The following is a 25,363-nucleotide window of genomic DNA, read 5'->3' as shown; positions in this document are numbered from 1 at the left end:
TGATTTTCCTTTTAAAGTAATCTATTGATTCTTAGAATTTTGCTAGAGCTCATACCATATGAGTTCTTTGCTCTTGGCTTTTCCGACCTCGTCACAAGTGCCAAATGAGCTCTTAGCTTTTTTTTTGCTAAAATTTGACTTTTATGTATCTTCATGTCTTGATTTAGAAAAAAAAAAAAAAAAAAACAAAAAAAAACGTAGCCTAAAGGACGTTATCGCTCACGGAAAATGTATAGCATTAAGACGCTGTAAAATCTATCCTGCTTGGTTTGTTTTGTATAAGATCCTGCGTAACCTTAAAAAAATTTGAATTATGATGGGCGTCAATATTTAAAAATTTTAAATAAACATTAAGCTCAAAGGGTATGGGAAACTAGAAAGATAGCTTTTGAACTTTAACACTGGTTTAATAGGAGTTAGAAACTCTGAGCATTCTGAAAGTGTAGCATTATCTAGCAGAATCAGAAAGTTCAAAACAAGCTGAATTTTAATTAAGTTCAGATTTTCATTAAATTTTTCTAAATTTATACATCAGAAATCCGTTTCATTGACTCCAATCCGAATTGGACCAAGGTGTACCAAGTACCAAGATGTAGCCACGGAGTACCAAGCTGTCTGAGGCCACTAGAGCTGAACTACTTTTCGTTTGGCCCAGATGGATGATGAAGAGGGATGATTGTGCCATGATTGACAATTTGAGGCTCCCATTTAAATAAGAACTCGATAAAAAATTATTTTCTCGTTATGACTACTAATCCAAAAAAAGAAAACGAATTTAACTAATAATAAGACTGAAAATATTTAAACAAAAAAAAGAAGTTTGGGCCAATTTTAATTTGATTAGCTGCGCAGGGGTAGAACTGAATTTGACTGTACCCAGTTTTGGCTAAGACCTGATGCACCAAAATGTAGTGAAATTATAAATTGCACAAATCGACCACTTCATCGTTGACAAGATGTTTATCCTTATTCAGGTTTTAATTCTAAAAATTTAGGCTTTGAATTTAGGAATGATTTTTGATTTGGATTTCTGAGACCCATATATTTCTGAACGTAGGTAAATTCTTCTACGTGTGATGTTCTAGTTTATTTTTAAGATAAATGAAGAAAAAAGGGATTTTGAGATAAAAAAAAGAAAAAACCTGTCCTTTTAGGAAATATGGTTCTTCCGTGCCGTTCTAAAATAAGTAGAAACGATCAATAGAAAAATAAATTCAACTAACATTATTTTTCAAGTTTTTATAAAAACTTTTTCATTTTGCTGAGTAACTTTAGATGATGCTAGATGTTTCGTTCTTAGAAAACAAGTTGGGTTTCCTTTCTGAACAGTTTCTGATTCTCTAACTAAATAATTAATACAAATTCAAACTTAAAAACAACACCAAGAATTTTAATTAAACAAAGCGAAACTCTGTCAATCCTCCACATACGCTTGAAGGGAAAAAGAAAAAAAAGAAAATACCAGTAAGGGCTCGTGTTTACATCCACTAAATCATTTCTAAGACCACACTGCTATTCCATTTACGAAAAAATTGATCAAAGAAAACATGGGTTTAATTTCGACAAAGCAGTGAACAAAAATAAAATATAAAAACTACACTTCAACTAAAAAATAAAAATACTCCGAATATTTTTGCCCCAGGTCCGGGAGCCTTTCTCAAGTCTTAAATTGTCGGCTGTAATTTTTTTTTCCCGTTGAGAAAGGCTCCCGTACATGGAGCCTTTTTTTATTTTATTTTTGTTCACTGCTTTGTCGAAATTAAACCCGTTTTTTCTTTGCTAAATTTTTTCGTTTACAGTTGCTGGATATTTTCTAAATACTACTTCAGTACCCTTGAGTACAACAGCACAAATTCAGTATCTTATTGTATTTATCTTTTGTATTAATGCAAAAATAATGATTTAGTCCAGTTTAAGGGCGGAGACTCAAGCTGTGCCTGAAAGGCTCCCCTTTTTGTATTTTTTATTCTTGCATTTGATTTGTGTTTTGACTAATGTTTCCAATATAGTTCCAATGTGTTTATTTTTCAGTTTTTTCTTGATAATTTCAAGAATCTTTTAACCGGATATACAAGCTACAAGGATAGAAGATTGGCAATTACTGGCATTGGTCTATTCAGTGGCCCTGTCAAAACCTTTTTGAAGCCTGGAGAGACGCTTACACTTTTTAATCTGTTGATCAAGCATCTTGAAGTTGTCTACTTCAGGTATTGTAATTTATTTGAATTTATTTGAATACTTAGATTATAGGCTAAGCACTTAGATTATAAGCTAATTTGTTGTAGATAAATTAATTGTTGATTCGATAAACAAAAAAAGACGTTTTTTTTCAAACGAAAGTAAAAAACAACGTTAAACTTAAAGTTAACGTTAAACTTCGCTTATAAGAGGGGGATTTTGCCCCCCCTCCACCAACCGCCGGTTTCTATAAACTAAATTTTGTCCGTGTCTCTCTTGAAGTATTATAAAATTCAAGAAACATTAACAGATGGTAATTTCAGGTGTTATCGTTATCGGAGTAAAAATATCATAAAAACAACACGAAAATTGGAAAACTGGCAAAGAATGCCAAAACATCAAATAAATAGTTAAAAAGATAAGAACTGGTCAAAATAAAATAAAAAAATTTAAAACAGTTAAAAGGGACATTAAAAAGGGGAAGGGGGTAAAACAAGCGAATAAACACAAAAACTAAAAAAAGAGAGAAAAACATCTATAAAATAGTTTAAAGGGACACAAAAAAGAGACCGGGGGGGGGGGGGGAGGGACCAAAACAAGCGAATAAATGTAAAAGTCTGAGCAGTGCCACCATCCAATAAAGCAAAGAGAATCTAGCAGGCTGCTCATTTTTTTTCTGCAATGAAGGGGACGAAGGTTTTTTATGGCACTTGGTATCTACCAAGATCGGAAAATTTGTTGGTCTGTCTGTCCCGGTTTTGCTACTTTAGGCACTTCCAGGTAGGCTAGGACGTTCAAATTTGTCTGGCGTATCAGGAACCAGACCAGATTAAATTTGAAATTGTTGCTTCCCCGATTCGACCATCTGGGGGGGGGGGAGTGGGGGACGGTTAAATCGGAAAAATTAGAAAAAATGAGGTATTTTTAACTTTCGAATGGGTGGTCAGATCTTAATGAAATTTGATGTTTGGAAGGATATCGTGTCTCAGAGATCTTATTTTAAATCCCGACTGGATCTGGTGACATTAGGAGGGAGTTGGGGGGGGGGGGACCGAAAATCTTGGAAAACGCTTAGAGTGGAGGGATCGGGATGAAACTAGGTGTGAAAAATAAGCACAAGTTCTAGATACGTGATAGACATAATCGGAACGGATCCGCTCTCTTTGGGGTAGCATTTAATTCTGAAAAATTAGAAAAAATGAGGTATTTTTAACTTACGAACGGGTGATCGGATCTCAATGAAATTTTATATTTAGAAAGATATCGTGTCTCAAAGCTCTTATTTGAAATCCTGACCGGATCAGGTGACATTGGGGGGGGGGGGGGCCTAAAACCTTGGAAAATGCTTAGAGTGGAGGGATTGGGATGAAACTTGGTGGGAAAAATAAGCAGAAGTCCTAGATACGTGATTGACATAATCGGAACGGATCCGCTCTATTTGGGGGAGTTTGGGGGAGGAGGATTAATTCGGAAAAATTAGAAAAAATGAGGTATTTGTAACTTACGAATGGGTTATCAGATCTTAATGAAATTTGGTATAGAGAAGGATCTTGTGCTTTAGAGCTCTTATTTTAAATTCCGACCAGATCCTGTGACATTAGGGGGAGTTGGAGGGGGAAACCGGAATTCTTGGAAAACGTGAAAATTGGTGTATCTTTATCTTACGAATAGGTGATCGGATCTTAATCAAACTTGATATATAGAAGGATCTTATGTCTCAGATGTGCCATTTTCGACTCAAATCGGATCCGGGGATATAGGGAGGTGGAGGGGGGAAACAGAAATCTTGGAAAACGCTTAGAGTGGAGAGATCGGGATGAAACGTGATGGCTAGAATAATCACGAATTTTAGAAACGTGATTGGCATAATTGGAACGGATCCGTTCTCTTTGGAGGAGCTGGGGGGTGTTAATTTGGAACAATTAGAAAAATTGAGATATTTTTAACTTAAGAACTGGTGACCGGATCTTAATGAAATTTGATATTTAAAAGGAACACATGTCTCAGAGCTCTTATTTCAAATACCGACCAGATCTGTTGATATTGGGGGGAGTTGGAGGGGGAAATCTGAAATCTTGGAAAACGCTTAGAGTGGAGAAATTGTGATGAATCTTGGTGGGTAGAATAAGCAACTATGGTAGATACGTGATTGACGTAACCGTACTGGATTTGCTCTCTTTGGGGGACTTAGGAGGTGGGGTTCAGTGCTTTGGCGAGTTTGGTGCTTCTGGACGTGCTAGGACGACGAAAATTGATAGGCGTGTCAGAGAGCTGCACAAATTGACTTGATAAAGTCGTTTTCCCTGATTCAACCATCTGGGGGGGGGCTGAAGGGAGAGGAAAAATTAGAAAAAATGAAGTATTTATAGCTTACGAGTGAGTGATCGAATTTTGATATTTAGAAGGACCTCGTGACTCAGAGCTCTTATTTTAAATCCCGACCGGCATTTAGCCTCTGATTTTCCTTTTAAATCAATCTATTGATTCTTAGAATTCTGCTAGAGCTCATACCATATTAGCTCTTGGCTCTTTTAGCGTCGTCACAAGTGACATATGAGCTCTTAGCTCTTGTTCATATCTGGAGGTAAAGCAGTGAATGAGGGCCAAAATAAGTTCATAAACAGTCCGATGTGGCCGTAATCTCTATGGACAGTGACGTTTGGGGAAAATCTTTTTTGTGCGAGGGTTTGCTATTGTTTTTGTTTTTTTGAAAAATGGAGGTACAACTTAACCTCCTGCGCTCAAGGGTTTCTAACCTAGCCTTTCCTAGAAGCAAAGACTATGGCACCCTTTCTTCTTTGAAAATTATTCGTAAAATTTCTATTTTGGGTTGATCCAATTATTTCTGATTCTTTGCAGGAGATGCTAGGGTGCTAAACTGGATAAGATTATTCGAGATGCGGGCGAACAAATGAAGTATAAATCCGTAAGGAATGGGACACTAAATTATATAGCAGCTTAACGAGGAAGATAAACGCATTAACTCAATGGATGATATTTTTAACATCGATGCCCCACTTTAAATTAGAAGGAATTGTGACACCAAGTAATTTAAAGGAGGGCACATAAATTTTGGGAGGGATAGGATTAAGATAATGTCTAACTTGTCAGACATCGATTATATCTGCCTCTATTCGTTTTTTATTTCGGGCCATCCTCTTTGAATAACTTGCACTGTCTCATTTAATTCCACCAAGCCTACTAAGTGGCTGATTAGAACGAGCTCAGTCATAGATTAAAGCAGTTGAGGAGCAATCAATTCCCTGTTGAAGTGAGTCATCTCCAAATATAACATGGATGTGCCAAAGGATGCCTGGGATAGGGATCTCTGGGCCTGACCGGAAGAGTAGTCATGCGATTCAATCTGTATAAGTATTCTTCGGAGTCTTGGGGAGGACATGATAATTGGCTGATCAGTGAGAAATTTCAATGGCCTATGATCAGTTATAATTCTGGGATGCCAGTCGTAAGGATACTAGTACCATTCAAAGATGGTTGTGTAGTGATCGGAGGACAATCAGTCCCCCTTAAATGACCTTTTTCCAAAAATGCGTTCGATCAAAATTTCGAGATAGCCATCTGGTGCGAAATAGTCGAAAGGGCAAATAACTACACCTCCAGGGTTGACAATATACTTCGTAGCTCTGGGGTAAGGACTGTAAGTTATGCAAGTTGCCCATTGTTAAAATATGGGGTTTTTATTGGGAAAAGAGGGCATATTTGATCCTGGGTTTCCAAAAGGCTAAGGGTGTTAAGACGGAACTTTAAAGAAATGTTTAGAGGGATACCGAATACAATCGAAAAAGATTATTTTCATGCTTGTTGTCAAAAGGGTATATCAGAATGTTTAAGGAACAGTCGATTCTATCTAAGTGGAAACTTTCAGGATATTTTGAGGGGAAGTTAAAGAGGGACTGGAGGGCAACAATCCCCCCTTTTTTCCTCTAAAGATCTCCTTCTTCTCAACACTGGTCGAAATTTTGAAATTGTGATTAAGTTCAAAGTAGTGAAGGGGTCTAATGGCTATGCTTCCAGGGCCGTAATGACCCTCACAACCCCAGGGCAAAGATTTTAAAGTATACAATTTACCCATTTTTTATACGTAGGGTTTAGTATTAGGAAAAGGAAAGTGTTTAATTCTGGGCGTGTCCGAAAAGGCTAATGGTGCTAAGGTGAAACTTTGAAGAATGTTGAGGGTTATGTTAAACTGAATCAAAAGGCTCTATATACATCCAATATATTAAAAGGGGGATCTGTGATACATCAAGAACGGCTGAGGGCATTAAGTTGAAACTTTCCAGACAATGAGGGGAATGTTAAAAAGTGGTTAGAGGGCTGCCATCTCTCCAAAAACATTTGATCAAAATTTTCGAATAGCCGTCTTGTTGTCCCCTAAGATATTTTCCTATTGAAAGATATTTCCTGTGAGGTTGAGAAGTTAGATTTTAACTGTCTTAAAAGCGATCATCACCCTAGTAAATTGATTTACAAGATTGGCAAATTTACTTCATCTGCTATATGCATATCCAATCTGATTGAGAAGGTATTTGCCCAGTTTTAAAACAATGAGAGATATTGACTTTGTTGAATTAAAAAATCATTTAAATTCTTGCCTTGGTTACTAATGACTTTGTTTTCTTTTTTTCTTTATTTTTCTTTTTCTATTGTGATTATTTGTATTTCGTTTTTAATATCGTCTTTATATTTGTATTCTTAGGATGTTTACTGACAGTAGTAAAATCAAAGAATCTATAATGCCCTAATGTAAATTATAAGACGTTAGCTTTTAAACTGGAAAACACATGTTTCACTTATAGTTGTCCAACTTTTCTATTCTTTAAGCTGCAAACATATCAACGGCCCTTCGCTTTTTTATTTACTTTTCTATACCAACTCTATATTTGAAATTTCTATGTTTCAGTGGTTCTGAATTGTCATACGAAGATAGAGCCGTACTTCCAATAGCAGTTAAATCGCTTGGCCTAATTATCTTCAATGTAGAAGAGTATCAAGACTATCATATTGACAACTTAAAGAAATTCTCTGTCGCAATGATGGATAATTATACACAACTGTTTGACAAGAAAATCTGGTGCGGAAAAGCTGTTTTAATAACAATGTATGCCCTCTCAAATAAAACGGGTACACTCAATGATTATGCACATGCTATTAGTAAGTCATCTTAATTTATGTTGTTTATTTATTATAATCATATAAATTGTTTACTCAATATATGCAAATAAGGTAGGTTAGTGTGAGAAAAGACCTGGGTGGTCATAGTCCCATAAGACTGAGAAATTCATAAAATATGCTCAAAATGAAAAACTTCTTAGAAAAAGGTAAAATAGGGTTTATTTTTCGCTATACCCAGATGTTTCAGAAACATACAGACACTAGATAGGCCTATCTTAAGTAATTTCCATGTGTCTTTTGTTTGTTGACAGAATGCACCAAAGAGTAAGAGTAACTTGCGAGAGCCGAAACTTGCATAATTGTCAACAAAAGAAAATCAGTAGTGCCATCTAGCGTGTGGCATTTCTTGGTTATTTTCCAAGCTTCTTATTTGTGTTTTTCGGAAACTGAAATCAGACACTTATTACTGCACTAATTTTGCCTATTGCACTAATTACACGAATCTCGCCTTACCGTTTTGTTATTGATACAAGGGCTTTAGTGAATGTCTTATCCTTGCATGTTATACCAAACAAATAGGTAAAAAACAAGACGGCTGCGGCACTAAACCCTTAAGATCTGAACTGGCGGTGCTGATCTCCGTCTCAAGGTCCTTCAGCCAGGAAGTGCAATCGGAAGTGCATGAGTTAAAGAGGAATGCTTTCTATCCCCCTTTATATAGATAATTTTGATGGATTTTGTCATAAGGAGCACAGGAAATGTAATGGGAGAACTCCGAATCAAACGTGGAGGAAAAACTTTCTTGGGCTTAGATTATGCTGACGATTTCAGCATCCTGGATGAAAGTGTGAGCAAAATGAATGAACTTTTGGAGGTTTCGCGATTTCAGGGTTCTAGAATAGTTTTAATGTTAATGTTAGGTTAATGTTAAGAAGATTAAGTCTAGGAATAAGTGAAGATGAAAAGGTGACGTTGGGTAACGAAAAGATTGATCAGGTGGACCGGGATTTTTTTATATTTTTCAATAATTTGAATGTATCTTGCAAGTTTTTTAGCCGTTTCAACGTGTTTAATCCCCTCTCTAATAAACTCCGGCGTATGTGCTTCGCATATAGAAAGGTTTAAGGGTAATACTAATCTAGTTTTTAGTAACACTGAGAAGTCTTCGGAAGAAGCCGAGAGTATTACTGCTAGCCCACTTTCTTTCTGTTAGATCTTGTTAAAGTACCATGCATATATTGCTTTATATTTTTTATATTAGATCTTGTTTTATGCACTTTCAGTATATCAATCCTTGCTTCGGAGTTTGAACCACCCTCTTCCAGCTGAAGTAATGGTCCTGAAAGATTCTGGCATTGAAGAATACATTCCAACATACAAAGATTATCTACAATTTTGGAGGGATCTGACCACATCTCTACTATCTACTGACAAAGAAATACTAAGTAATTTTGTTTTAGTCTTTCTTTTTATCCTTATTCGCAAAGTGGCTTTATAGGATTTAGTTTTGGTCACTTAACATTAACTGGCAGGAACTTTTGATCAGGACTCGACAAAACGAGGGAAACCGCTGCCACCCTGGTACTCTTCATTGAATATTTAGATATAAAGGCAACTATTCTACTTAGTACTGCAAAAAGGAAGGAAGAAGCGAAAACCTACGCGTTTCAACCTATTACGAGTTCCATGTTAGAAGGGTCTGTGGTCCATTATGTCATTGCCCGTCATAATCAATTGCTGAAGTCTCTCTGCCGCACGAAATGACGGCCGCTATTCCAAGATAGGGTATGTGGGCGGGACTTGTTGGATCTACAAATAGCACCCAATCAATTCTAAATAATTCTGCCACACAAATTAAAAAAGTGGACCTTTTATCCGTTTTTGGATATTCTGGGATTCGCCTCTTCCTTCTCATTGCCAAGCACCAGAAATAATTCGTACGTATATTACTGTAGCCATTCTATTAGATTGACCGACAATTGAGTTATTGTTTCATATACGTTGTACTTGCAAGTAATTGCCGACTTAGAAGTTGTAATTGTAGAAGAAACACACGGAGAAATAATTGTATGATTCTTTCACATTTCGTATTTTCTGCACAATTAGCCAGTCTCGGGAATAATTTCAGTTTGCATGAATCAGTGATACAGTATATACACTGACGACCGGTCCTTATGGATCTCTATAATCACATGGCCTATATTTTATTGACCATGGCCCTGAATGATATCCTACTGTTGTGGATGATCTATAAAATTTGCTTGTATGTGAATGTCAAAACAAACCTTAGCCCAAACAAGAAAAACAAAAAAGTTTTTAGATTTACTTTTAGCATTAAACACTCAATGAGTTTTGGAATTAGACTCGGATCTCTTAATTTAATCGAAATTCATTAAGTCCTTGTTATGAATGAATATAAGAAGAAGGGAGTCTTTTCTTCACTAAGGTCTGATTGAGTTTGGATACTCGAAATATAACTACAGCTATCAACCAGGTGTGTTCTGTGAATTATGCCAACTTACTTAAAAATTAGGCTGATGAAACCCCCTCCAGATGTATGAACTGATTCCAATGCTAAAAGATGCACTTATGAACCCAGCTTTTGCGTATCACCTGGATTTGTGCCCCAAGGTCCCTTTTGGGTAGATGTTCCCACGCGGAGAAAAATAAGGATCATATCCCCCACTACTTCCTGACAGTGGTTAAACCGATCTCCATTTCTAAAAGAGCCAAAATACTATCTGTAACTTCTGGTTAAGTTTGGTCGAGATCCTATACTTCCTTCCGGTAGGTATTCATCTACTGCTAATACTACTGCTACTAGCAACTGGCTGCAGCACCAAGCCGCCTGAGGCCGACAAAGTTGTGCACGCTCCTCTTCCACTCTAATTTGTTCAAAACTTCCATCTTTACACCTACCCAAGAAATCTCAGTTTTATTGAAATCCCTTCTTGCGACCTCCTCGCACCCCATTTGTGGATGGCCTGTTTTTTATACGACCCTAGATGGGTGTCCGAAAAGAATACTTTGATAGCTAAAAACTGGGCATCCTCCCACCCTTCTTCTCATACGTAAAACCAGTCATCGATTTCAGAAATACAGAATTTATACTTCAAAGAATTCTTCTTAAAATATTTCGGAGATTTGGCAACCTTTTTCGTTTATAGGGTTGGAACAAGAATTTAGGTATCCCCTTTTATTCTCTGCCGTGGAAGTAGGACCGAATCCTGACCTAACATATATAACGTAAACACCTGCTCATGCCTCCCATTAGGTTTTGCTCAAATGTGGCAACCTTTTTTTTGTAGATGTTCTGATGGAGGAATTTGGAATCCCCTTTTGCTTTCCTGCAGAGATTGTATTGTGACTGGACACTTAAAAGGGTCAATTAAGGAAATTGGCCTGACTTTCCACCAAGGTTCAAAGGGATGCGGCGTTCTTTTCTTGTAAATGTACAGATGACCAGAATTTAGAGACTTCCAGTGAAGTCGGATTGATTAAGCCCCTCAGATCAAAAGTCACAAATAGAAATCTGACTCTTACTTTCTGCCGATTTTGGTATGTATCTGATTGTATCTGATAGTAGGCCTATAACCCCCTTTAGCAGACATTTTCCAAGAGGTCAAATCGGGCTTGAACCGAAAAGAGGCACAAAGGGAAAATAACTGCTGATTTCCCACCATGTTGTTTGAAATCCGATAACCTATTCTGGTACATGTCGCGATTACAAATATTCAAGCTTCCGTCCCACCTTCCCCTTGTAAGTAGGCTGGGGTGCGAACCCTGAAAAGGTAAAATATGACACTATGTTTCCAGTCAATAGTGATTTAAATGATGTTTCGAAAACGGTTGTGCTTGCTTAATTCATAAGCTTTCCTCTATTTTTTACTTATTAAGTAAGGATGATCTCTCTTCTGTTCAGATTTTCCTTTTTAATATGTTGATGAACAGTAGCTTTAACAGCTGATATGCTTGTGGCAAGGCAAGTGGTCAGGAATTTTATTTTAGGATGGGGGAATGAATCAAACTGCAAAATGCTATCAAAACAGCAAAACACATGGGAACTGTTAGATAATTATTGGAAAAGATGGGAGAATATAACTATAAACGACAAAATCATGAATATCTCGGTGGTGGCTGAGAACGGAGAATAGAAGACTCTTTTCATAAATTAGTCGATTGATATATGAGTATATACAAGAGTATCTCTTGGATGGTTGAGGGGAGACAGGATGACTTTAGTCCTATGAAAGAACAAAACCAGACATATTTATAATCTGTGCAAACGAAAATTCCTCCACCCCAAATCCAAATCTTGCAGTAAAAAAATTGTTGGAAATTATTTAACAAAACCACGGCTAATCAAAAATCTTGTCCAAAATTTAAATTATAATGCAACATTTTAATTCTTAAGCAGGAAAAAGTCACAAATATTCCTAGAATTAACCAATAGTTGAAGTACGTCCTTTAGTTTTCACTACGAACAAAATCAGTTCGAAAATTTCTCTTTTTCTAAAGCAAGTTTTTCAAAGAGAATTAAAGATTTAAGAAAAAGTTGAACTTAAAACGAGCAACAATAAAGTCATATAATAGTTCGTACTTACAGAAATTGTATAAATGAGTAAATGAAACCCAGGGCGAATTGGAATTAAACTGAATAATGACATCAGATATAAATGTAACATATACTGCAATTGTTCAACAGATTAATCCTAAAATGAACATAAATTAAAATGAATAATCAAGTCAAACTTGTTTAGAATACAATAACAATAATCCCTGGAAGTTACAGCAATTCTTTATTTTTCATTATTACAATTTAAAAATAGAAACTTTTTACAACATGATGTTTTATGAATATCTAGTAGAATTTCTAAGAAATATCTATATCCATTTTATGGATTTGCTTAGCTGGATGATATTTCTTCATGTTGACTCTTATTCGATGAGATCTCCTCCTTGTACATCACTATGGCATGTATAATCCTAATAACTTTCTTGTCACTTTTCCAAGAAATTTAAGTATACACCGTGACAAGGGTGTCAGTGGAATTTTGTTCGGGTCGGAGGGGGGTGAACAGAAAATTCGTTCATTTAGTTTAACTTTTTTTTGGGTGGGGGGGGGGGGGCAAACTAATTCTGTACAACCTTACAATATTCATCAATTAAGTATATTACACAACTTGGTGGTGATTATTATGAAAAATAAATTTTAGCAAAATGTTTGGGGGAGTGTGTTGTCTTTTTGTCTTTGTCTTTGTTTTGTCAGTTGTCACAACAATGACAAACAGCAAATTGCTATTAAATGCTTTCGTAGTTTTCAACGTATTCCTTTAAAATATGTAGAAAACATAACTGTATTAATCATTTATAAATTCATCATTTAAAATGTGGCTTCAACAAATTTAAGAGATTACTTCAAAAATTTTCACTGCTAAATTGAAAATGTTTATTTAGGCTTCAATGTTCTTTATATTTAAATGTAATAAAATTAGAATTTAAAGATTTGACAATTCAAATGTCATTTTAAGCTGTACAATCAAACTGAAAATCACAGATGCAATAATATTAAGGAATGGCTTTTCTTTCTAGTAATTTGACTATTAACATGGTTTACTTTTGTTGATGTTTAGATAATATAATCAACAACTATTCAAAATACTAAACTGTTTTCAGTAAGGTACAAATGACACTCGAACCTTCTAGAGGGTTTGAGAGGGCATCCCTCTTATTTGCGGTAGCCTAGCTCTTATTTTTAAATCATGTTTAGCCTTGTAATATTATTTTGTTATGTTTTATCGTCTTTGTTCATCAACAGTAGTATCTGTTATTGTTGAGTTTGATGTGATCATTTATTTCAATTTCTGTTCGTTTCGGATTTTCATTTGTAGTACTTTTTATTAGTTTTAAGGTTAGGTTATGATATGACTTGATTTTTGGTTATTTGATGTGGTTCTTTACTTTTCTTTAAAATTTATTTTTGGGAAAGTGTATTCTCAAAATTAATTTGAAGAAAAACTTCATTTTCCAGATTTAGTTGTTACACACTTTAGAATATAGATAAAAAAAAATACAAATATCTTTGAAAATGGAATAATTACGCGTGGAAAGAATTTAAAGATTGTTAACTGAGAAACAAGCACTATAAAGCACTATAATTATTGATATCACTTTTACTGATAAAATGTCATCAATTTGTTGTTGTTTGTTTTTTTAAACATCTTCAAAGGAGTTATATCACTAGACTTGCAAATATGGGGAAAATACTGTAGTTAATCCGAGAGAATCCCATGTAAAGAATTCATATAATTGCCTATATGTGTATTTTTTTCTGTAGGGGTACCGGCTATAATCTATGTAAATGTGAATTCGGAAAATGTAGATATATGTAAAATACAGTGTATTGGCTGTGTAATTGGTTAACTATTGACACGTCAACAGAATGTTTTTTTCGTTATCGTTTTTCAAACAAAAACGATAACAAAAATAATATAGAATATACATATCTTCTACCATCAGTACTCACTAAATAATGCTTAGTATTCACGTTTTTCAAAAACTACTGATTATGTTTAAGTAATCCAGTTGAATTTTTATGATATTGTTTAGATTTTTTATTTGGAAAGGATCTAACTTTGCTTAAAAATCAAGATAACTGACCTTTCTCCAACAATTTTCAACAGATATTATGCATGATATTGATTGGGGAAGCATCTAAATTTGCTTAGAAAATAGAAAAATTGTCCTTTTGTCAATACAGTGTATTTGCTGTGTAATTTGTAGGCTGCTTATGAAGAAACTAATCATGTGGATTGCTTAAAATAACGTCACTGGTGTCTACAGAATTTCAAAGTATTAGCTCGTATAATTAAAATCTGTTCTCCTTATAGAGTACGATGCAGAAAGTCGACAGTCTGTTCATCAAGTTATTTGTTCATCTTTGATGAAATGCTCTATAGAATTAATAACTAAGCTGGACTTTAGTCTAGAAGAAGCAAATAAAGAAGACGCTGATAAAGAAGTAAGTTTGATACAGAAGAATGGCATGGTGTAAGGTTACTTAATATATATATATATATATATATATATATATATATATATATATATATATATATATATATTTAAATAATTTTTTTTAAATTTTTTTTAAATAATTTTTTTTAGATAATTTTTTTTTTTTTAAATTAGCCACATGGTAAAGATGAATTCTATAATTGTTTAGTTCATTCAGGTTTTTTGCAATGTGTTAATATTTGTGATTTGGTAAAATTTATAATATTTAGTTTACCTATTGTTGCTAAAGGGAGGGATATATTAACAGGATAAGCTTGTTTTGGTTTTACTTGGTTGTTTTACATTTGCTGTTTTTTTTTTTTTTCATGGGCATGTATTTTGGGGGTGATACCTGACGCGGGGATGCCATGGATATTCTGTGGTAGCCACAACACTGTGCTGGGTAGAGAATTTAGAATGGCGAAACCCTATATAGGCCAGTGTATTCTCCTGATGAGCCCTTATGTTGGGTGTTGCCTCTGAATTATTTGTCTATATTATTTTTTCTATTGTTCGGTAAATGACGACTTATACTTATTGACGACATGACTGCCTGTCCATGGATTATTCTTTATGGTTGATTGTGTGTGGCTATGCTGTTTGACCTATGTGATTGTATGGATGAGTAGGGTTAAGGCCTCATTCAAGTGCTGGTCTATATTAATCACTAATTTAGGAAAACAGTCTTCCTTTTCTCCTTCTGTCTCTTTTTTTTTTTTTTTTTTTTTTTTTTTTTTTTTTTTTTTTTTTTTTTTTTTTTTTTTTTTTTTGTGTTTGTGCTGTAGCATTGGTGATTTCTCTTTTCATGATATATATATATATATATACATATATATATACATATATATATATATACATATACATATATATACATATATATATATATATATATATATATATATATATATATATATATATATATATATATGTATTATATATATATTATATATTATATATGATATATTATATATATATTTATCTTTCTGAGTTTAAACAAATTATCAAGTTTAACCATTGGTTAAAATTCTGGCTCTCTCTTATTAAATATTACTTTCTTTGGAAAAGGTTAATTATAGAACTGTTTAAATAGCTATTAGGCATAGTTTACCTACTTCAATTGAATGACGTCTTCATCTTCAAATGATGTCATTTTAGATATGTAGTCGTTTCAAACTGTAGAAACGTCATTGCATATATTGAGTAACATGAAAATTACACACCAGAGATTTTGAATTTTTTTTTTATCCTAAAAAAATTCTATAAAGTCGATTTTTGCTAAGACTTTGACCCCATCCAAGACTTTGAAAACTACTTTTTTTTTTATCTTCATTGAAAATAAGGGAAAAAGTTGAAAATTCTCCGTGCTCCGACTATATTTTCGCGAATTGGTGCCATTACACAGAACCAAATAAATAAATAAAATGTCAGAACTAAAACCCAACTAATTGGATTTCTGATGACATTATCATCATTGGAAACTTTTATCCGACTTTAAATCTCTTTAGGCCCGAAATTAGCAAATTACCGATCCAATTTTAGGCGCAAAACACTTCTCCCTCACCTCACGCTGTATAGGATACCCTGTATACCCACCCCACCCTCAAATATAAAAAAAAATTCACTACCACTTATTATTTTGTGGTTGTTATTGAGATACAATTAAATTGGAGACAATTTTGAAAACCTAATCGATAAAATTTCCTGAATTCAATGAAGAAAAAATTATATAATTATTGTTCTTACTCCCGAATTTTGTTAATTTAGTGTTTAGTCTAGAAGAAGGGATAAAACACAGTCGTATAGAACATATTGAATCTTTAAATCACAATGAAAACAAATGTACAGGAATGTAGACAAAGAAGTATAACAATAAGAAGAGAAGAAGTGTAGCTCTTCCCAGGGAGGGCTAAATTGAAAATTATTGAGTTTTTCAATCAGAACCAATGAAAAATAGGAATATCAATGAATCCCGTTGAGTATCAGTTAATCTATTCATACAGCCGATGTAGTTTATTCAGCCGAGAAATTCCTAGGAATTGAAAACTGTTTCATTTTTTTTTTTTTGACATTCTATTTTTTTTTTTTTTTTTGACAAAGAGTGTTTGGAATGAGGTGGAAGGCAACACTGGTTTCTTGCCTACAGGGCAAGAAAGGCTTTTTGTGGCCTATTTACTTTTGACCAAAAAACAATCATAGTAGAAACATTTGAATAGAAGAGTTTTCAAACGATATGAGATTTGACAGGTTTTGACTAAAAATAGAACAGTCCTATTTTATCCTGCCTCTGCCTCCATATTGGTCAAAAAGATTACCTTTTTTAATATAGTCATGCGACACCTGGTTTGAAGGCTCCCGACAGGAAGATTTAAAATACCACAGTTTTAATCAAAAGTTCTTGGGGCTGAATCTTGATTTGTCGTGTTTTTCTTCGGGGAACACTTAAAGTCGGAGGTATGGTGGCTTATACAGCCATGGCATTTATAGGGATGGGAAACCGTTTCATTTAAGGTAGACCTTACTGCAAGGAATCATTTTGCCAGTCTTATGGTTTTCAGGTTTAGAATGACTTAAGATGGGACTGGTCGCAAGTAAAGGTCAAAAGAGTCTCTCGTGGGTCACTCAGTTTTGACACAGAAAATCATGCTTGAAATATGTTCAGTAGACGAAGAGCTTTCAAACGATATTCAGCATGATGATTTATGACTAAAAATTTTATTTAACTTGTGTGATGCACGCCTGTTTCACTAAGGAGAAATTCTCGTTGTGACTTGCCTATCTCTTACTTCTAGAATTTCATTAATGCGACATAATTTGTGTGAGTTACGCCTAAGTTATTAATTAAAGCTATTGGTAAAAAACAAAGAGAAAAAGAAATCTCAAGAAGAAGAAAACAAATGGGACTGTTGCCGGTAGAAGGAAAAGACAAACTGAAACAGCTCAGATATTTCGTCTGTATAAAACAAGACGTCTCCAACGCTTAAGATAAAAAAAAAAAAAAAAAAAAAAAAAAAATCCAAACTAACCTAAAACCAAGAAATAAAGAAAAACATATATACAATTGTTGTTATTGTGATTGAGCACCACAGAAGTTAAATCGAGTTGCTTCAATGAAACCACTGAAGTGACTGCATAAAAATAAAATTAAATGAATATGATTCAGAGGGTTTAGTTGCGAGTAGAATTGCTTCAGTGAAACCAGTTAAGCGACTGGATAAAAATAAAATGAAAATGGAGTTAATTATTTAGTTGCAAAATAATCCCCTTATAGTGTCTTAAGTTATATGTATCTAATGATTACATGTCGTCGCTTAGCAAAGAGGTATCATCAGTGGCGTCGTTTGGGAGGGGCAAGGGGGCATTTCCCCCCAATAATTTGAAGAAAAACTATCATATAGTCTGTGCCCCTTGACTCTCCGGATGTAGACCCCTCTTGGCCCCCAATAAAATGCTGGAGCTACATCCCTGGGTATCATTAGTAGTAGTAGGCCTAATATAGCAACCAGGTTTCAACCTAATATAGCAACCAGTGTCTGCTGTTTAGTAAATTTTCTAAATATCAGGTTAAACATTTCAAAAAAATGTTTTATCGGAAGCTATCTCAAGCATTTTATTTATTTGGAAATGCCAACAGTGTCTTAATACGGTGAGAAGCAGAAATTCACCAATGAGGGTCTTGTAGAACTGGTGTTGAACTCGGTTTGATGTGGCTATCTATCTCCATATCTTGAAACTTTACATATAAAAGTAACTGGGAAGCCTCCCCACACAATGATCTATGCCTATAAAAGCGGTTTCATTGGTGGTTTTCTGAAAAATTTACTGAACCATAATCGGGCAACCTTTATAGAGTTCTCAAAATGAAGAAACAGGGCTCTGACCTGAGATGAATATGATATTTAAAACGTTTCGGAAATTTTATAGATGCCGATTGTGTATATCCTTTATTAATATCTTCAAACTTACAGTTTATGCAGCAACCATATCCCTTTTTGTACAACCTTGTATCGTTTGTCTATAGAAAAACAATAAGACAATAAGAAAAATGAGGAAGAAGAAATAGAATCCCAAAAATCTTTTCAGAAATTAGTTCAAGGTCAATATTAGTGTCTTTGTCAGTGTCAACTTTCATGTATTATATCGTGGTCATAACAAGGCCAATATTTGTGTCAAGCAACAAAAAAGAGCTCTGATTATATTGAAAAATAAGATTCAAACAAATAAATAAATAAAAGGAGAAATGAAGAAATTCTCAATAAATGGAGAAATCAAAATTTGTTTGCATTGTTTGTTTCACATCGTGTGCTTAGGGTAAGTTTGATCATCGTAAAAATGCAATTTTTGTATATGTTACCAATTTTATAAGCTACGTCATTATGGTTTGTCTGAGACGCTGGGAAAACTGGTCTTCAGCCTGCAGGGGTTAATCTTAAGCATTTTGCTGGGTGGTGGTGGGCAAGAGGAATCCATATCTGGATAATCGAGAGATATGGGATTTATAATAAATTTGTCTCCCCATTATCCACTCAGCCGTCCTGGCTGAGTGGTTGGCGCGTCGGCGCGGGATTTTTGTGTCCAAGGGGCACGGGTTCAATTCCGGTTGTGACCAGTTATTTAGTTTGGGACGGGGGTCAGTGGCGTGACTCTTTAAGCCCAGCCAGAGTCTACCCAGCTCTAAATGGGTACCTGGAGGAAACTGGGGAAGGTAAGTAGGAAGGGTGTGTGAAAGCACAGGATGGTTGGCCCCCAACCCCCCATTGCACTTCCTGCCTGAAGGGCCACGAAACGGAGATCAGCACCGCCAGTTTGGACCTTAAGGATCTAGTGCCGTCTTACTTACTACTTACTACTTACTTACTCCCCATTATCGGGGGGTGGGAGTAACTTCTCCCCCCCCCCAAACGACACCCTGTCAGTCTGTAAGAACAGTCAAGGTAATAAGAAATCTTCACTATTGAACTTTTATCTTTTTCAAATAGAAAAACAGTTTAGCTAGCTGTTAATCAAATGTAAATTCCTGTTCATAAAATAATTATAGTATCGAAAAACCAGGCATTAATGATATGACTATCCGATAAAAATATGGCAGATAAGGAAGAAATTTTCAATACAAGAAGTGTCGGATTCGAAGTAGCGTCACTTTCTGGAAACGGAGGATGGAGTCCAGAGTCAGGGGAGTAGCTCCAGCATGTTTATTGGGGGGCAAGAGGGATCGGATTTTGTTGGGGGGCCGCATAGTCACGGGGCTTGGGCTATATAATAGTTAATTTCTCCAAATTATTGGGGGGAGGGTAACTATCCCCCAATAAAAAAACAACGCTCCTATATAGAGTTAAAGCATAAGGCATAGCATGATCACAAAATGTCGACTCAACAATCCCTAGACCATCCCTGTTATAACGTCCTTGGTTTTCGACAGCTTTAGCGTAACCCATTATTAACATTTCACTGTTTTTCTAAAATGCTTTACCAATAGCACTTAATAACTGATGCGATAAAGTCTGTCTTGTGGGTTTTTCGTTTATAAAACCATGTCAAAATTGATTTAAATTTTGTTTACAGGCTGGTAAGATTGTCCCTTTCTACATGGAGGCTAGAAAACCCTCGGATCACGTGTTACTTTCAAACCTCGTTGATCTCCTGTTAGACCTTCTCAAAAATAGAGATGACATTAATTGGCTTTCTGATTGGATCTTACCTCTTGGTCGAATAACTATTGCTGAGTCGGAGAAAGCCCCTCTAGTTTCTGGTTTTTACAGACTCTTCGCTCTTATGTTGAGTTTTATTGAGAAACAGGGTATATATCAGGTAATATTGATTTAATTGCCCAGACTATTAATTAAACACAAGATTGCGATTTGTTTTTTATTTCTGTGGAGGGTTTGCGTGACCTGTAATTCTAATGCCTTCAGAGCAGTGTTGGGAAATACTTAAGTTAAAGTATTTAAGTAATTACTTAAGTAAAAAATCTCAGTACTAAACTTTACTTAAGTAAAAAAATTTTAAAGTACTTAATACTTATACTTAAGTAAAATAATTGAAGTACTTAAGGGAACTTAAGTACTCAAGTACTTTCTTCATGGCACAGAAAAATTATACCGGCATATTGTAGGGCCGATGCGACATGTTAAGGGAGACTTCTTTACTGAAAGACTGTTGAAACTGACACAGTCAAAAGTGAATTCTGTGGTACTAGACTATATTATTGATGAGATATGACCCCTGTAGACTGCTGAGAAGCCGTCGTTCAAAAATCTCATAACAGGTCTTGCACCTTCTGCAAAGGTTCCAGGAAGAAAAGCCTTAGCTGTGCAAAATGAAGCAACATGTCATTGGCAGCAGACATTTGGTCTGCCAACAACAAAAGCTACTTGGGAATGACTGCACACTTGCTCAACGAGGATTTTAAATGGAAATATTATGCCCTTGCTTGTTCCCGGTTCAAGGGCTCACACATTATGACAGAATTGCTAAACAACTGAACGGCGTATTTTCCAGGTACAAAATTGCTGTTGAGAAAAAGGTACGAGGGGTTTTGACCGATAGTGCCTCTTACTTTAGCAAGACATTCAGGGAATATCCAATGGTTTCCAATGAAGATTTTCAAGTCAGTGATGAAGAAAATGAAGATGAAGCAGGCCAGAATGGCTCATTCTCTTTTATAAATGTTGGAGAGATACTCGATTCTCATGACGACCCCGAGTATTTCCAACCTCCTCAACAGTTAAGGTGTGTCTGCAACCCACTAAACCTGCTTGCATCCACCGATGCTGATAAAGCCCTCTGTGATATTGCATAGAAGAGGCAGTGCCACGCCGCTTTTCCGAAGTGTATTGCTCTCTTCGATGCCTTGAATAAAAGTTCAAAAGCTGCTGATGCTGTGAAAGAGGTATATGACAGACAGCTTATAAGACCTGTGATAATCAGGTGGAACTCAAAGTATGACAGTGTCAAACGTTTGATGCATTGTCACAAAATTGGAAAGCTTGCTAACGTATGTGATATTTCGCAAAAACCAAGGCTAACTTCTCCTGATGTTGAAATTCTTGAAAAATACATGAAATTATGGAGCCAGTAGCAGTGGCATTGGACATTCTTCAGGGGGAGGAAAAATGCTACTTCGGTACTATTCATCCTACAATCAAATGGCTTGAAAGGAAGCTCAAAAAGCTCAAAGATTGCCTGTAGTCAGCCAGCCTTTGGTACTTGCTCTTCTTGTGGGTCTCGAAAAAAGATTGCCCACAATCCTGGACGAGAGTTCCTTATGCAAGAGACTATGTTATTGCCACTGCAAGTCATCCTTTCTTCAAATTAAAGTGGTTTCCTGATAACCAGAAGAATGTAGCAGTTGAACTCTTGGTGGACGAAGCGAAAAAGGTCGAAGATTTCAGAAGTACTGACGAAGCTGATAAAGGTAGCTTTTTCTGAAGATGAATACTTTGATCTTAGTGATGAAGAAACAACTTTTGATAATTCTTGCAACCATGGCCGTGAGACCAATTCGGTGAAGATGGAGGTTTTGTCATATTTGAATGAGAGGCGAAAGGAACTATGTGCTCAAAGTGTACCCAAGGGTAATGAAAGTTTTCAGGAAGTACAACTGTATCATTCCTTCGTCTGCACCTGCAGAGAACGACTTTTTTCGGTAGGTGGTGGAATTTTTACTCCAAAAAGAAACATGCTTGGAGATGGTATGTTTGAAAAGTAAAATTCGATTTTAACGTGAAACCAGTTGATTTTTTTCATGAAAACTGTCGGTTTTTCTGAAAAGTGGTCGATTTCTCGTCAGAATCCTGCTTATCTTGTCTACTTGGAAAGGAAACGTATATTAAAGAAGTGTTTTGTGTGTTATTTACTGTAAGTAAAACATTAGTACTTGGGTACTTAAATACTAAAGAAAAATCGAAATACTTGAGTACTTAAGTACTGAAGTACTTTTTCAAAAGTACTTATTACTTAAGTAGATTTTTAGAGAAGTACTTAATACTTGTACTTAAGTAAAAATTTCTCTGAGTGCTTGGTACTTGTACTTAAATAAAAAAAAAGTACTTGGCACAACACTGCTTCAGAGTATGTTTTTGAAGACCTTAAACTAAATCAAAAGACACTATATGCATCCAGTTTTTTTTCGTAGGGTGTATCTGCGATATCTCAGGAACGGCTAAGGGTATTAAGATAAAATTGTCTGGGCAAGTTGAGTGGAAAATTGAACAAAATCAAAATGCGCTATGTGCGTCTAAGGTTGTCAAAAGGATGTATTAGCAATACCTCAGGAAATGTTAAGGGAATTAAGTTGCCGTTTTTTTAGGGCATGTGAAGGGAAATAGCTGCTTGAGATTTGTATATTCTGGAGGTGAGCTGCAATTCTGTCAGCCCCAAAGAGCCCCAAATAACATGCAGATTTTTAATCATTGTATTTGAAAGCATTATAGCACAATTGATGTTAAAAATTGTTGCAAAATTTCACCAACATATAAATTATAAGCCGAAATCTGGATTCTCTTAGAGAAAAAAATGAAAATACTCAAGATATTTTGGTTCTTAACCAATGAAAAATACTATGTTAATTAAAAGCGAACAGAAATTGATTTGTAAAATTTTTTTCCATAAAGGAAGTATTTCAAAGAAAAGTAAAGAGCTAAGTTAAATCGAAGACGAGCAAAAATACAGTCAAATGATTTTTCAAGCATAAGACAACCATAAACTACCATCGATAAATAAATACAACCCTAAACGAACAGAACTTAAAACTTAATCTAACACAAAATGAGCATTGAGAGAAATTATGCTTATGGAATTATAGGAATTATACCCCTAATTTCTACCAGAATATAATTTGCACTTTACCTGAAACAAAATACATTTTAAGTGTTTTCACATCTCATCTTGCTTTATTAAATCAAAAATTTCAGTACAATAAACTCAAAATTAAGTTCATTTTATTTAATTCACTTTTATTTAAACATTTCGTTAAAATTCACATTTCACATTGTTAAATTCACATCACATTTTATTAAATTCTCATTTTATTAAGTTCAAAATATCACATTAATGAATATCATCCTATAAATTAATTTATCAATACATTAACCTGTCATGCACATTCATTTGTTTTTTAAGTAATTTTGGTTGCGATGGCGATTTTTTTTTATGATACAAGAAATAAGAGACGTAACTCAAAATACGGATTATGTTCAGTAAAGTGCAAATTATGTTCTTGGCTTTAGAAGACAAGGTGAACATAAGCCCAAGTCCTCTTAGCTTCTCTTCGTTTTGAGTTTAACATGGTTATTTATTGCAATATTTTTTCATTTGGGTTTCATTTGTTTATTTATGGTTGTTTATGGTAGTTTTACGCTTGAAAAATTATTCGAGTGTACTGTTCCTGATAAATGTGTAGGATGAAAAACTCATCTCATTAAGTCCGGAACTTTGGAAAGGCAACAGACACTTTAGCACTTTATCACTGAAGTGTCTGTAAAGCGTATGAAGCGTGTTTATTTTTCACAGTTCAGTGTGGCAACAATGATGAAGCTTTAGACAAAATCTCATAAGCTTAATAACTATCATAATTTTGTAACAATCAAAAGAAAAATTGTAGAAAATTCCGGTTTTCAGGTTTAAAATGACCTAAGATGGGATGGGACCTGGGGATAATTTTTTTTCACTTTTTTTCATTTTATTGTTTTTTGGCATTTGGGTTATATTATCATAAGTTTTATCCGATCTCCCATCAAATTAACTGATAATTATCAAATGTATAACAAATAATAATTGTTAAACAATTAATAATTGACTATTCACAGGATACGAGTTCAAAGACTGTGGCTCTTTTCGTAAACTATATTTGCACTGTTGCTGAGAAATCAGCTGATTTCAGAGATGAAGTATTGGCATCAGCATTGCAAGCAGTTTTATCCATTCCGTCTTCTTGGTTATCTTCTATTGTAGGGAAGATGACTAGTATTTTAAAGGTGACTATTTTTTGTTTTATTTAGTTATCAATTTTCTATGTTGTTAATGCAGTGGAATTAAAAGAAGAGATTGTGATCTTATAAAAACAAGTGGTCTTTTCAAATAATAAAAGTAAATCAAATGTAATAACTGGTTATGAAACTGTTGTTGTTTTTTTTATTTGTTTTTCCCTAAGACTGATTTATATATCTTTTTAGGTATTTTGATAAAAAAACTTAACACAAACCACCATCTTGCCATCTAAAAATTGCAATCGTCCTTGAACCATAATTGACCTGTATAGGATTATCGCAGATTTGATTTTTTTTTTTTCGCAATGAATTAAAATACATAGCGTTTTCACTCAACTCTAGGTGTTTCAGTAAGTACTAAAGGGGATGTGAGAGGACTAATAGGTAAAATGAAGGCGAGTGAAGTAAAAACAAATAAAGTGCATAAAAATAAAAAAAGACTTTCCTTGCAAACTATTAAAGAATAAAAGAACAGTAAGTGCGTATATTGGTAGTTATAGAAGAACCAGAGTTGTCAATGACTGACGAAGTTTTTTTTTCGAATAGGTATAAACGTTTCTTTTATTTTAAGTCTTCATCAGAGTCTCGAATATCTACCTTAATTGTGGAAGCATGAAGAGCTGTAGTTATATTAGATGTATTTAAAATATGAAAAATCTCAAAAATCAATTTTTGTTATGACGTGTAAGGATAGAAAAATGGATGGAAGTTGAAAATTTAACTCCTCCCTTATTTGTTTCGAATTTGACTTCGGAGTTTTATGAAAATGGCTGAAACTGCGTAAGAATGGCAGTTGTCCAAGTCAGTTAGCTCTTCTTTGGTTAGGTCACGTTTTAATGTCTTAAGCTACTTTGCATTAAGCTACTCAGCTTAAGCTACTAGATGAAAGTGAAGGAACTGGAAAATGAATTTCGGTTGTTTGAATGTTGTTGATAATTAGCTGTTGGAAAAGGATTGTGTTTAAGCCTTCAAGACATAGTAACAATTCTCCGAATTTGCAAAATGTCAATTTTATC

The 25,363-nt window shown here is 34.6% G+C and overlaps 1 protein-coding gene across 2 annotated transcripts in view; it reads left to right on the top strand.

The window, feature by feature from the left end:
* Window positions 1-25,363, top strand: part of LOC136026920 (DNA-dependent protein kinase catalytic subunit-like) — a 197,971-nt gene that overhangs the window by 47,958 nt on the left and 124,650 nt on the right. For both annotated transcript variants that reach the window (XM_065703758.1, XM_065703768.1), the window contains exons 8-13: window positions 2,032-2,207; window positions 7,100-7,350; window positions 8,595-8,756; window positions 14,202-14,332; window positions 19,924-20,169; window positions 24,168-24,335. In XM_065703758.1, the coding sequence (XP_065559830.1) occupies window positions 2,032-2,207; window positions 7,100-7,350; window positions 8,595-8,756; window positions 14,202-14,332; window positions 19,924-20,169; window positions 24,168-24,335 (1,134 nt within the window). The remainder of the gene's footprint in view (window positions 1-2,031; window positions 2,208-7,099; window positions 7,351-8,594; window positions 8,757-14,201; window positions 14,333-19,923; window positions 20,170-24,167; window positions 24,336-25,363) is intronic.

The sequence above is a fragment of the Artemia franciscana genome, chromosome 1, assembly GCF_032884065.1.
Source record: "Artemia franciscana chromosome 1, ASM3288406v1, whole genome shotgun sequence".
NCBI lineage: Eukaryota > Metazoa > Arthropoda > Branchiopoda > Anostraca > Artemiidae > Artemia > Artemia franciscana.
The sequence above is the reverse complement of the archived record's forward strand: the minus strand, read 5'-3'. Positions and strand labels throughout refer to the sequence as shown.